Source organism: Trichoderma atroviride, chromosome 2 (assembly GCF_020647795.1).
Source record: "Trichoderma atroviride chromosome 2, complete sequence".
Classification (NCBI taxonomy): Eukaryota; Fungi; Ascomycota; class Sordariomycetes; order Hypocreales; family Hypocreaceae; genus Trichoderma; species Trichoderma atroviride.
Genome location: NC_089401.1, coordinates 2,441,919 through 2,454,822, shown reverse-complemented (window position 1 = coordinate 2,454,822; position 12,904 = coordinate 2,441,919). Strand labels below are relative to the sequence as shown.

General features: G+C 49.4%; 5 protein-coding genes across 5 annotated transcripts; 1 reads left to right on the top strand and 4 right to left on the bottom strand.

The window, feature by feature from the left end:
* Nucleotides 1-645: 645 nt before the first annotated feature.
* Nucleotides 646-1,649, bottom strand: TrAtP1_003600 (uncharacterized protein). The gene has a single exon (XM_014088032.2). It carries the CDS (start codon nucleotides 1,508-1,510, stop codon nucleotides 1,109-1,111), a length of 402 nt encoding a protein of 133 aa, XP_013943507.1. The 5' UTR covers nucleotides 1,511-1,649; the 3' UTR covers nucleotides 646-1,108.
* A 1,330-nt stretch (nucleotides 1,650-2,979) lies between these two features.
* Nucleotides 2,980-4,769, bottom strand: TrAtP1_003599 (uncharacterized protein). The gene has a single exon (XM_014088031.2). It carries the CDS (start codon nucleotides 4,493-4,495, stop codon nucleotides 3,194-3,196), a length of 1,302 nt encoding a protein of 433 aa, XP_013943506.1. The 5' UTR covers nucleotides 4,496-4,769; the 3' UTR covers nucleotides 2,980-3,193.
* A 108-nt stretch (nucleotides 4,770-4,877) lies between these two features.
* Nucleotides 4,878-7,104, bottom strand: TrAtP1_003598 (uncharacterized protein). The gene is made up of 3 exons (XM_014088030.2): nucleotides 6,543-7,104; nucleotides 5,843-6,362; nucleotides 4,878-5,767 (listed from the first exon to the last, which is right to left on the bottom strand). The coding sequence occupies exons 1-3, from the start codon at nucleotides 6,838-6,840 to the stop codon at nucleotides 5,152-5,154; spliced, it is 1,434 nt and encodes a 477-aa protein (XP_013943505.1). The 5' UTR covers nucleotides 6,841-7,104; the 3' UTR covers nucleotides 4,878-5,151.
* A 2,055-nt stretch (nucleotides 7,105-9,159) lies between these two features.
* On the top strand, nucleotides 9,160-10,386 carry TrAtP1_003597 (uncharacterized protein; the record flags this gene model as incomplete). The annotated part of the gene is made up of 2 exons (XM_014088029.2): nucleotides 9,160-10,222; nucleotides 10,286-10,386. The coding sequence occupies 2 exons, from the start codon at nucleotides 9,160-9,162 to the stop codon at nucleotides 10,384-10,386; spliced, it is 1,164 nt and encodes a 387-aa protein (XP_013943504.1).
* A 654-nt stretch (nucleotides 10,387-11,040) lies between these two features.
* TrAtP1_003596 (60S ribosomal protein uL6) lies at nucleotides 11,041-12,603 on the bottom strand. The gene is made up of 4 exons (XM_014088028.2): nucleotides 12,473-12,603; nucleotides 12,169-12,216; nucleotides 11,626-12,059; nucleotides 11,041-11,466 (listed from the first exon to the last, which is right to left on the bottom strand). The coding sequence occupies exons 1-4, from the start codon at nucleotides 12,516-12,518 to the stop codon at nucleotides 11,413-11,415; spliced, it is 582 nt and encodes a 193-aa protein (XP_013943503.1). The 5' UTR covers nucleotides 12,519-12,603; the 3' UTR covers nucleotides 11,041-11,412.
* Between the last annotated feature and the right edge of the window lie 301 nt (nucleotides 12,604-12,904).

The following is a 12,904-nucleotide window of genomic DNA, read 5'->3' as shown; positions in this document are numbered from 1 at the left end:
CAAAGTACACTAGATGGAACTGGTATCTATTGCAATTTTTTTCTTTCTTTTCTTTCTTAAGCAATAGGGGCTTCTGTTATAATTATGTTTGCATAGCAATTTTTAAAAAAAAATATTATCCAGCATCCCAATTCTATTATCTAGCACCTCCGGTGCATTACGGCGCTCTAGCTACAGCTTAACAAAGCAGTTGGTCTATACCTACCAGTAGGTACCTGTAGTATATACTAGTAGTAAGTACTTAGGTAGGTATGTGGTACATGTATCAGTGGATTCCATAGGTACCTTATCCAACATACCAGTTGACATGTAGTAGCAGCAGTAGCAGCAGTAGTCTACTCCACTATAGCTGGAGTGCTGAATAACAGAACTAAGGCGCTGGATAACTTTTACCCTTGTTTCTCTCACAGTTCTACATAAGACTCAGCAAATGTCAATACTAAGTATCAAGACTTTAGCATCCGTTTGCTTTGCCTTTCCCAAAAATGACGTCTTTGCCTTCTTTGTTTTATAAATCTGACCTTAAAACACGTTGAAGTCTACTCGTCCTGGAACCCGGACCAGCACCAGGAGCGGACGAATCATTTACCGCGCCTCCTTCAGTGTCTCGGATGGTTATTTGTCAACTAGAAACTCGACCAATCTCACAAGAGCTGCTCGTCGTCGAAGTTAAAGGCAGCTATGCCGGGCTTTTTACTTAAGGCAAACTAGAAATTTTTTTCAGTACCAGCAGCAAGGCGTTTAAACAGAGCAAGTTGAAATCAAGGGACCTACATACACGCAAAGCAATAGCGCTTTTCATTTTGTAATAATAAAGTTACTATATCAATGACTGTTAAGGGCAATTTATCATATAGAGTAGTACCTAGAATGCTTTTGCTTCTACATATAAGGCATGCTAAGATGCATTAGAAAATCATTGAAAACAAAAGCTCGAACTCTATAAAAAAGAAACCATCTTATCGCTATGCATGCCCTTGATCCTAATTGTACCCAAAATGCCCTAGACCTAATCCTTCATTTATAAACGCCTCGCTGTTGGCCCATGCCCAATCCATAATGACGTTGATAGATGCAGCAGAATAAGCTTCTTAAAACAATTGAAACCTCATAGCCCTTGCCAACGTCGACTATTGCTGACTAGACCTTCCAGACCAGTGACAACTGCACTAATATCTGCGATGCTTCTGTCACAGCGATCTCTCCGGTAGATGACCCACTGCATTCTGCTGAGTGGTGTGGCTGTATGAGCACCAATTTCTGCAGTGTCCTGCTGAGCTCTGAGCAGGGTGCGCTGTGCACTGTCGAAAATCGGTGCCAATGATATCGTCTGTCCTTCAGGCCTTTCTTCGAGGATCGCTCTTACGGCATCGAGGCGCATTTCGAGAGTGTCGAGCTTCAGTTGATGTCGTTCGAATTCATCTTCGAACTCTCTGGACTTTTTTGCGCGGACAAGAAAAAGGTATGTGGCGTAAAGTATGCTGGTAGCTGTAGTGCCTGCAGCATCCATACCTAACTACTAGTACCTACCTACGTAGGTACCTAGGTAGATAGGTAGGTACCAGATAAAACAATGAATCCAGTGCACAGCAAATAAAAAGTATCTGGATTTATAGAGTCCTTTTGGAATAAAATGACGTTTCAATAGGGGTATGATGCGGCAAAGACGCCTTCTTTATATTAGTACCTTACAAAGATATTCGAACGATTTTGGTTGCGCGCTGATAGATGGTTGCTGAGTGGTGCTCAAAAGATATGGATTTCTTGTGAGTTAGCAAGTACTAGTAGGTGGAGGCGGCGGTGCCTTGGTTGGATCGGATCCCAGAGATGTACGGAGTACCACCCACCATGATCGAAACCGGGCTGTGCAGCTGCAGCCATCGCCTCCAATCAGCGCGGGGGAGGTTTTTTTTTTTTTTTTTTTTGCTGCTGCCCCCCCTATATCTAAGGCATATTTCATCATACAGAATGCGTCTCACCAGCTTTTTCCTGATTCTATCCACCTTGGTACTTTCGCTTTGTACCTGACAGTTCTTAGGCTCTCCCAGGGCAGATAAATTACCTACCTAGGTACCTAGGTATGTAGGAATGAAGACCCAGTTCCCTCCCCACCTGCTTTTTTGCACACATTGTCAAATTAGATGGCACCTCCTTGAAGCGATCACAGCGACAAAAATGATGCGCTGATGTATGTACCTATGCAGGCGGCCCAACTTTTGTATGTAGAGTAGATTAGTACCTACCTTACCTACTACCTATTGAGCGTGTCACCTTTTTTTTCCCCTTTCACAACCTGCCCCTCCCCTCTACATGATACGATGCATCACCACCGCATAATACATACGAATTATAGTAGCAGACCGGTATTATCTGTCAACCACATGACATCCAGGTCGATAGATAACCAGTAAAGCTAGCTTTTATTCCTTTCGTAAGGCCTCCTTTTTTTTTTTAAAAAAAAAAATAAAATAAAATTGAAAGAAAAAAATGAAAGGAAGAAAGAAGGGGAAGAGTTAGGTAAGTATAGTCCCCCTTGGATAATAGGCCAACAAAAACGCCACTCATCTAAGCACTAATCTACATAGACTCAATATTCCAAGGTTGTTTATTTGGGCGTCAAGACCTTGTTTGCTTTTGTCCGCGGTACTTCCATCACGGCCTTCTTCATCCGCTGCTATAACTTCAGACAAAAGGCGTGTAACTAGCCCCTGCCGACGCCAAAGCTTCCAATAAAGCACTACATGTAATGTGAATCATACCATCCAGCCGAGGCCGATTCCAGCAACAATTCTACACGCTTCCTCGGAACGAAGTTACATAACCAGGTAAGACGTACGTATTGAGTAAGAGGTTCTCAACCTAAAATCTCAATTGCATGGAAACAGCGGTTTTTCTTTCTTCAAGAAAATAAAAAGGAAATGTGTTCTTCATAATCTTACAATATTACCCACCAGATTTAACAAAAATCCAGTATCAGATATGAAAAGTTCAGTGTCTGGTATTTTTTTTCTCTCCCTAAAATGATGTCTTTACTTTCTTTTTTATAGATCCGACCATGAAACACGTTGAAGTTTCCATATCCCTTCTCCCAATGCACAAACGTTAAGTAATCCAGCCCGAAATGAACCGCTCCGAAAATACACCATACCCATAGAACAAAACGAAACCACACACAACAAAAGAAACCACTAGCTTAAGCAGGAGCCTTCCAGTACTTGGCAGGAGTAAACGGCATCTTGGTCACAACACCAGCCCTCTTACGGCCTCGCACAACAATATCCACCTCTGTGCCAGACTTGTGCTGGCCATCCTTGATGTATCCCATGGCAATATTCTTTCCGAGCGTCGGGGAAGGCACACCACTGGTAATCGTACCAATAGTCTCTCCATCCTTCTGAATCTCCGCGCCCTCTCGAGCAGGCGCTCCCTGGACGACAAAGCCAACTCGTCGTCTGTTAACACCAGAGCCGCCCTTGGACTTTGGTGTAAGCTGAGGGAGAATAACTTCCGCGCCATGGAATCCGCCTGCCTTGCGGCGCTCCGGAGAGATGATCCAGCTGAGACCAGCTTCAACGGGGGTAGTAGTGTCATCCAGATCGTGGCCGTAAAGGCACATGCCCGCCTCGAGACGAAGCGAATCACGGGCTCCCAGACCAGCCATCTGCAGACGCTCAGGGCCACCAGTCTTCATGAGAGACTCAACGGCCTTGACAGTGCTCTCCAAAGCAGGGTACAGCTTGCCGTTGAAAGAAATCTCGAAACCGTCCTCTCCGGTATAGCCACCACGGCTAATCAGGACAGGGTGAGTCTTGCTGCCATCCGCAAGCTTGAGCTCCGCCTTGACAGTGTTTCCAAAGTAAAACTCCTTCAGGTTGACATCAGTAGCAAGAACCTCGCTCAGAATTTCAGCAGCCTGAGGACCCTGCAGGGCAATCAGCCCTGATCCATCCAGCCTCGTCCACTGAACGTTGCCGCCAAACTTGCCCAGCTGCTCATCAATATACTTGGTGTCCTTTTCGAGACATGCTCCATTGGTCACCACGTAAAACTCATCCTCGCCGATTCTGGTCACAATCGTGTCATCCACAATGCCTCCTGTGCCAGGCCACAGGAAAGTAGTCAGCTTGCCGCTCATGGGGGCAACATTTCCCCACGCCGAGGGAGTAACCTTCTCCAAAAAGGCCACAGCATCAGGGCCCTTGAAGATGTGCTGAACCATGTGGCTGACATCGAAGATGGAGGCGTGGTTCCGTGTAAAGTGGTGAGAGTCCGCCAGAGACAGGGATGAGTACTGCACAGGCATAGAGTATCCCGCAAAAGGCACCATCTTGGCGCCATTGGCAACGTGGAAGTCGTAAAGAGGCGTCTTCTTGAGCTCCTCTCCGCTGGAAGCATTAGAGGCGCATCGGATGCTTCCAGCAGCCGTAAGTCGGCCAGCAGAGAGTGAGGTCTTGACGCGGGGCGTGGCCTGGGCAAGTCTGGTGAAGCTCTTCATGATGAATCAATTGGCCGCTGAAAACTGAATATGAGTAGAAGAAGAGATGAAAGAAAGGAAAGCAAGAGTGGAGATTGAGGGAAATAGTAAATTGGAATGACGACTGGAGATGGGAGAAGAGAAAAGAAACCAAATGCTAAAACAGCCGGAGCGTTGAGCGTCGATAAGTATTGATCAATTGGGTAACAACTTTGATTGTGATGGTGGGGCTGATTCGGGTAGTGGCGGATTGCAGCGCCAATGCAGATCCGCTCTCCGATATCGAAGCAAAAACCTTCCATCCGGGGTTCTATAGTCGCTATAACGTTTAACCGATTGCAAACGACCACCGCTTCGTGACAATATTGCTTGCTCTCATTAAAAGTAGCCGGGACAAGATGTATTCAAGAATTTTGCGTCTTTATTGTCATCATACACAGTCAGAGCCAGGGTCTAACTAATCCCCAAGCTCGGCGGTAGGTACAGAGTTATGCCAAACGCAAGCGATGCCCCAAGTGATACTGCATCTACAGAGGCATCCAAATAAAATAACAAATAACAAGAATAAAGAACAAGTCGAGCTCCTCCCCAGTTCTAGGTGAATACAGTCGCTTCTGCCGCCAAGACGGACTCAATAAAAAATTAGCAGGGTCCGGTCAATAATGATGGCCCATCCATTAGTTCGATTCAAAGCTGTACTTTAGCCATCCTCCCAACGCACGCAGACTTTCCCATCGAATATTCTCATCGTCGGATGCCATGAGCTCCATGATCCGTCTCTTCAGGCCGACCTTTTCTAGCTGTGATCGCTTCTCGGGGACCTCCTTCACAAGGCAGCCGATATCGTTGCATGCAATAGCCAGAACTTGCTTATCGTTATCCCAGGGCTTTTGCATGATTTCGGCTAGCTTGCGAGGAACCTCGCCGTTCTGATACTCGAGAATTTTTCTTGCGTTTTCAGCCCAGAAGACGGTGCTGCGGTGAGGTGGTGACCAGCGGAGGTGGCCAGACTGGACTTCAGCCACGTACTCGTCAAAGGTAGTCTTTGTCTTGGTGTATTCATCGAGCAGCTCTTTCAGGCTCTGAAGGTCCTCAAGCAAGTCAGGGTCAGTGAGATGACGGCCACTGAGATTCTCCAGCAGTGCAGGCAGGCGGGCGAGAACGGCAGTGGGGAGAAGGGTCTTCTGGTTCTTCTCGAGCAGATGGTATAGAGTGGACAGAATCAACCGAGTTGTCTTTTCCTTGGGCGATAGTCGGAGAAGGTGAGTGTACAAAAGAATAATATCGTATTCGCTATCATCATGGTCAGTAAAAAGTGACAAAACATGAACACCTCAGATTCAGGCTTATAAATCGCCAAATACTTACTCATTCAGCTCATCTCCAATCTCCTCGGATTCAAAACTCAGCTGCCATAAGACCATGAGAACGTGGTATAGAAGCTGCAGACCAACGCCTCCACTCAATGAGCCCTCAAAGCCGCGCATGCTAGTAGTGCCGCTCCAGAGACTAGCTGATGAGTCGCCTCCATTGCCAACGCCGGCAGCAGCTCGGAGGATGCTGACGAGTGGCGCAACGGTCTCGGTGTGCTGCTTCCAAAAGTGTTCCCGGGGAACGTGACCGAACAGCAAGGACGAATACTCTTGCACAGCAAAATCCTGCAAGCCAGCATCGGAGCTCTGAGCCAGGCCGGACAGGTAGGTAAAGATCAGGGGAAGCGAGAGGACGGTGGCTCTAGAATCATCCTGCGCGAGAGCCATGAGATTCGACAAGGCGTGTGCAGTAAGCAGCGGGATTGGGTCTTCGTTGGAGTGGGCGCGGAACAGTGGTAAGAAATGCTGGTATGGCTCAGGAGATTTTAAGAGTGCCTTGGCGAGCGACGGTACGGCTATTTGCGACAACGGAGGCCGTCAGCGAAAACTCTAAAGATGGAAAGAAAAGAAATGATGAAAGATAAGAAGTGCATCAAAAATTAAAAACTTCTGTTTGGTGCATGCGACTGTGATGATGCTACTTATCGACCATCGAACACTGTTTGATGCCGCGTGGAGTCGAGAGTTTGACTTACCATCGAGCAGGTCGGCTAGCAGAACCAATATATACTGGACAAGGTTGGCATTCTTTCCTGCCTTTTCCAACACGCTGGGGCTGCCATTGCCGCCAACAAACAGCAGTCGATATCCGTCGAGGTCTGCCGTGACAATCTCCTTCCTCTGCTCGGGCTTCTTCGCCTTGTCGACGGCGCGGATCTTGGATAACTGGTCTTCCGTAAGGCTGCCCGCTCGGACGGCGCCGTCCCAGGGAATCGGCCGCTGGCGAATGTTGCTCTGCAGCGAGGCCAGGTAGGTTGGTGGATCGAGAGACATGGCGGCGATGTATGCTCGGGGGGTAGTATGGATGCGAGATGACGATGGAGCAAGGCTGCAACGCGCGGAATATGGGATGGGCGACAAAGGGAGAATATTAAACAATGAATGAAACGATATAGAGAAGCTAAGAGAGGTGGAAGAGAGAAAGGCGAAGTCAATTGAAGAGGCGATAGCAGCCCACCAGCATCCAGCAGGCTGAGCGAGGCTGAAGATGCAGAATTAGGTGAAGCTGGAGATGGAGAGTGTCACTGTACGGCGCAGCTCTGCTCTGCAGTGGAAGCTCCCATGATGTTTGCACCCCACCTTTCTTGGGCATAGTTTATCCGGCGTTCGGCCATAGATCAGGGACCGCAGAGCTCCAAGCCGCAGCTTCTCAGCTAAACAAGCCACCCCACCAGCCACTTTTCTCTTCGTCTTCCCAGCTGAGGGGCACAATTTAGAGTCTTGTTGATGACTGCCTTCCTTGATCCCGTCCATGATATTATCCTGCGCGTACAGTTACTTGCTCATCAATTGATGGCAAGCATCAAGAATTGATGAATGAAAATTTATGAATAGCAGTTAATTGGAAAAGCCCACTTACGGCAAGTTGAGCCCGATGGACTGCCATCTTTCCAATATGCTTCTCCGGAGCACTTTGTAGGCTCCGAGATGCTCTTTGGAAATGGCCACCCTACACTCTTTGGAAGCGCAAGAAAGAAGCTTTTCCGGTCACCTCACATGAAAATCTTGTAACACAGGTTTGCTCTTCTTCTCATTGTAGCACTAAATATCTGCATACTAGGGTATATCTGGTATTTCTATCGAGGCTGCATACGCACATTCTCACACACGCATGCGTCATGTAATTATGCAGTCTACTGTAGAACCGCACCAGCAGACGAGGCGGTCGACATGCAGCAGCTGCCATGGATCAAAGATGGAAACAAATTGTGGGAAACCAACGGTGATCGATCCATCATCTCAGTCACAGCAACGGCTCAGGCGGAACAAGGTCAGCCCAGCCCTGGTCCCAGATTCCTCGCTTCGCCTGCTCCAGCCCATCAGAGGCTGCCAAATCGTGCGGCGACCCAATGAGGCAGTTTGATGGAAACCGACAGACTGCCAGCTCATCCATCGCCTCGGGGCGGGCATCTGCCACTCCGTGTAACCTGTCTGTGAGCTAAGCGTATTGGCGTATTACCTTGTCTACCTAGGCACAGAGATGTTGACTCGCTCGTATCAACTTGGCCATTTGAGTGTCCGGCTTGGCTACTCCCGGCACCTCGTTAAGATTTTGTCTTGGCTTTTCTTTCATTTTCTTAGTGACCGCCTTATCAGCTCTCGAGGCAGCAGACAGTCAGACACCACCAACACTAGCAGCAGCAGAGACTCAAAAGTCAGATTTCGGTCCGAGCGGCCCTTGCTGCATCTTGCATCTTTTCCCAGCTCTAGTCAGGGGCTCAAAAATCTTCTTTTCCCTTTGTTCTTTCTTTTGGGGGTGGAACTTGTCTTGCCTCCCACACACAAGTGCCACCAACTTAGTACCCAGTAGAGCGCATTAGCCTCGCTCCCGCAATCCAACACAACACACATTTTGCCTGCACTTTTTCTCGTGTCAGGTACCCTTCCCACCTCAAGGTAGCACTGCTAGCACGTAATGCTCAATCTGCCCGCACTTGCTTTCTGCTTCACCGCGGCTTGCAGCCCGTCCAAACGGTGCCTGTCAGAAGCAGAAAATGTGTGTGAGAGAGTGACATGCCCGTAGCTTGTAAAGGCAGCCAAAACTCGTGTGTCCCCAGCTCATGACAGCAACTAGAGATGATAGCTAGCAGAAGGTGTGGTGGGTATGTGCGACAAGTACCTCATCCAGTCTGCATGACGGATCCATGATATGGCCCAAGTCGAGGGCCTTTGTCGAGTCGGTCAAAATAGAGGGGCTGGGATTTGCTGCGTGGTGTGTGGGTGTAAGTGGGAGGTTGGGGATTGACAACTTTTACAGCCGATAAAAGTCATCGTGCAGCGCCGAGACCGCCAGCTGCAGCTCCCATTCTTCCTTCTCTCGGGTCTCCCTTTTTTTGACTTTGATCTCATGCAAGGTCGATAGAAAAAAAAAACGCCATCGTCAGTGTAACGGTGCCTTTTTTTTCTATCTTCTTCATCGCTGCGCAGATCAATCAACGCCTCTATCTCAGCGAACTCAACACCGCTAATTCATTGGGCCGATCTTACACACTGCTTTTTGAGTGTCCCGACCTTTTTTCACATTCCAGCTGCTTCTCTTTTCCTTTTCTGAGACACTCGAATCGCTTCTGGGGAGCGACTCCGCGCCTCACCATGCGCTCCCTCATTGCGCTGCTGGCCGCGGCGGCCCTCGTGTCTGCCGGCCCATTCCCCAGAGACGACCAGAGCGACCTGGGCTACGCCTTTCTCTTCCAGCGCGATGGCTGCGACGGCACGCCCTGCGGCTCCGACAGCCAGTACTGCTGCGACAGCACCGAGCTCTGCACCACGCTGAGCGGAAACGTCGCCACATGCCTGGGCGGCTACGGCGCATACACGAGCACCTGGACCGAGACGAGGACCTTCACCACCACCTACTTCACTCACTGGGCGCCCGTGCCCACGCCCACCGCCGGCGTCAATTGCGTGCCGCAGGACTCCCAGCAGGCGGCCTGCGGGCCCATTTGCTGCGCCGGATGGCAGACGTGCGCCTTCCAGGGCCAGTGCTCGGCCAAGCCTGGCTACGCCGAGCCGACGCCCGTCGTCATCGTCACCGACGGCCACACCACGACGCAGTTCTCTGCTCCCTACCGAGTCACCGGAACCACGACCATTACTAGTGTTCAGACGGGCACTAACACGGGGGCCTCTGCCACGGCCACCGGCGACGGAGAGGCCATTGGCGCCGGCAGCAAGACCACCAACGGCAACGGCCTCAGCCCCGGTGCCATTGCCGGCATTGTGATTGGAACGCTGGTCGGCGTGGCCCTGCTGCTGCTTCTCTGCTTCTGCTGCATCGCGCGCGGCCTCTGGGCTGCCATCTTCGGCAAGCGACGCTCCAACGACAGCAGCGTCCGCGAGGAGGAAATCATCGAGGAGCGCTACTCCAAGGGCGGCAGCCGTGCAGCCTCTGCCTCGGCCTACTCTCGCCGCGATCGCCACGGCGGCTGGTTTGGCGGCAGCAGCCGTCCGGCCACGTCGACCGTCGTCACGGATCGTCGTGAGAAGCGGAAGAGCAGCAGCGGAGGTTGCTGGAAGTGGCTTGGAATTGGAGCCGTGGCTGCGACTCTCTTTACGCTGCTTAACCTCAAGAAGGATAAGCGGCCAAACTCTCGCAAGTCGCCCTCGCGGTACAGCAATTCTTACTACAGCTATTCCGACTATACCCAGAGCAACAGTACGTTAATTGCCTCCCTTTTTTTGTGAAAACGGAACATTTTACTGATTGATTTTAACTTAGCTGCCAGCTCCAGCACCGGTCAGCAAAGATCGCGCAGCCGCCGCAGCAGATCTAGTCGGGGCGGACGATCACAATCACAGCGATACGCCAAGCGGCCATAGTCTTGCCGCTCTTCTGGCTGCGACGTTTTGTACATGAGCCTTACGACGCCTGTTTGTATTCATCTTGTTGCTTGTTCGACGTGAACATATTAATCAGGCAAACGACTATACCGTCTGGAATCAGGCCTTGCTCCTTTTTGATGGCCTCCCCTAATTGATTCTTCCCTCATTTCCTTATCTACAATGGTCATATATATGGCGTTTGCGGCGCAGGAAGGCGACATGTTATGAGCATCCTTTTGCTCATATATATTTGTCCGTTTTCTTTTGCTAATTTACGAGTTTTTGCTTTTTTATTCTGCGTGGAATATAGGTATGCTTTGAGAAGAAGGCATGAGAGAAATAAGGAGACAAGAAAAAACAAGGAATTGGTGCAAATGGTGGTGATGATGATGAAGCATGAAAAGTACATACTATGAAAGACCAAGACGAAATGAATATAAGATGACTCTGACACTCAAACTTGCTGCGTGCTTGATTTTGATGTGCATGTAATGATTATGTATGAAGCCCACAGGAATATCAGTATAGATAAAATGAATCGGAATGAAATGATACAAGATGAAATGGAATGGAATGAAAACTCAGCTATACAGGGTTTGATTGTGGCTTCTTTCAAGCGAGATGCAGAAGTTATCGTGACTCCATTCAAGTAAGATCCAGAAATATACGACTTCATTTCTATCATTAGGGCTAACTCGAGGCTTCATCAGTGTGAAACACCGGTGCCATGGTTCATCTGCTAAAATCACTTTTCTCAACGACTGTATCCCTCTGCTCCAGCCACGACAATATCTCATTCCCAGTCCATACGCGCGGCAATAGGGCGCATTATGCATGTTATAGTAGAAACACTAGTGTGAAGAGAGATTGAACAAAAAAAGAAGTGGTCACATCGCTTTCACTTTACTTTTAATTTTTTTGTTTTAAAAAGTAGCCCCGTTGCTACGTGACATGCAATGATGAACCTTCGCCACTCCGGAGACCCAGAAACGCAAAAGAAACAAAGATCCTTGTTTGGTACACTTAGTTCTCCTCCACGACGTTGCCCTTCTCGGAGACGTACAGACCGTCCAAGAACTGGAGTTGAGTAAAAGTTAGCATTATTGATTCATAATTGTGATTTGAAATGAGAGTGCAGTATTCAGGGCGAATAGAGAATGGAGAATATTGTCCATTCAACCATAACAGCTCCTCGTTGTCGAGTGCACCAGAATCGTGGTGAGTAGAAATCCGTACCTTTCTGATATCCTTGTTGCGCACCCGGCAGATCTGCTGGATATCTGCGGCGCTCTGGGAGACGTTCTCGAGTGAGTTGCCGCTCAGGATGAGCTCATCCTTCTGGGCCTTGGAGATCTCGACATCGACACCCTCGTGCATGGTAACTCGTCGGACAATCTTCTCGCCAATGAAGTTTCGGATCTCGACCTCGAACAGGCCAGACTCCTTGTTCTTGTCCAGGTTGACGTTGATGGGGAAATGGGCATAGACGTATCGCATCTTGTACTTGAAGCCCTTGGTGACACCGGTGATCAGGTTCTCGATGATGGAGCGGACGGTGCGGAGGGTGGCAACATTTTTACGGTTGCCGTGGTGGATCTCGATGGAGATGGTGTTCTTCTTGGGGTGACCGAAGTTGACAGCCAAGTGACCGAGGTTCTTGGTGAGCTTGCCTATAAGCCTCCCATGTTAGAAACTAGCTTTCTTGATGGAGTTGTCGTCGAATCTGCCGTTCAAGAGTTCGTCTTGAAGAGCGATTGGCGGATGGATGGTGTTTCGTACCTCGGGGACCCTCGACAGTGACGATACGGGTCTTGATGCTGACCTTGACTATTCGCAGAAAAAAATTCCATGTCAGCCTCATAATACTTGGAATCCAAGTGCAGCGCTTCCGATCGATTCATCCGAGTTTCCCTTCCATTCCCATTCTGGCCGCTTGATTCCCCATTGCCGTATGCACATCTCCAAGACATCGTGAAGATATCCCACCTCTTTCTTTTTCCCAGCCCAGCAAAGACACAATTCCTCCGGCGTAATCGATCGGATCTGCAATTCAAATGAAGTCGGGGAAAAAAGAAAAACTTACCGCCCTCTGGGATTTCCAGAATCTCCTGGGAGTGAATGTACCTCATGGCTGCGGTGACTTGGGGGTTGTCGGGGCGTTGAGGGTATCTGGAGTCGTCCGTCCGCGGTCACGAATTGTTTGTCGAAATCGTGTGGGCAGGAAAAGTTCTAGGGCTCGCTCCACGTGAGTGCAAAGTTCTTGTGCAGCCGAGCTTGAGCCGGAGTGGGTGCTAGAGGTGGGGTCTGGCGAAAGATTCGACGAGGCGTGATACGGCACGTGATGTTGAATTTGAGAAATTTGCTGACTTATCAACGGTCCAGCTGGCAAGTTGACGGGTCTCAGCCACAGCCAATAACACGGCATACGGTGGACGTACTTTAGATGGACGGCATAAATGAGGCAGCAAACCTGATAAAACAAGTTTCTTCCCAGCCCAAAGTAATCAATCATTCA

Excerpts from the sequence above, each read along its gene's own strand:
- TrAtP1_003600 (XM_014088032.2), bottom strand. The coding sequence starts at position 1,510 with ATGGATGCTGCAGGCACTACAGCTACCAGCATACTTTACGCCACATAC.
- TrAtP1_003599 (XM_014088031.2), bottom strand. The coding sequence starts at position 4,495 with ATGAAGAGCTTCACCAGACTTGCCCAGGCCACGCCCCGCGTCAAGACC.
- TrAtP1_003598 (XM_014088030.2), bottom strand. The coding sequence starts at position 6,840 with ATGTCTCTCGATCCACCAACCTACCTGGCCTCGCTGCAGAGCAACATT. Across the intron at positions 6,363-6,542 it reads GCTAGCCGACCTGCTCGATG|CCGTACCGTCGCTCGCCAAG; the intron begins GTAAGTCAAACT and ends TGTCGCAAATAG. Across the intron at positions 5,768-5,842 it reads ATTGGAGATGAGCTGAATGA|CGAATACGATATTATTCTTT; the intron begins GTAAGTATTTGG and ends CCATGATGATAG.
- TrAtP1_003596 (XM_014088028.2), bottom strand. The coding sequence starts at position 12,518 with ATGAGGTACATTCACTCCCAGGAGATTCTGGAAATCCCAGAGGGCG. Across the intron at positions 12,217-12,472 it reads TCTGGAAATCCCAGAGGGCG|TCAAGGTCAGCATCAAGACC; the intron begins GTAAGTTTTTCT and ends TTCTGCGAATAG. Across the intron at positions 11,467-11,625 it reads GCAACAAGGATATCAGAAAG|TTCTTGGACGGTCTGTACGT; the intron begins GTACGGATTTCT and ends ACTCAACTCCAG.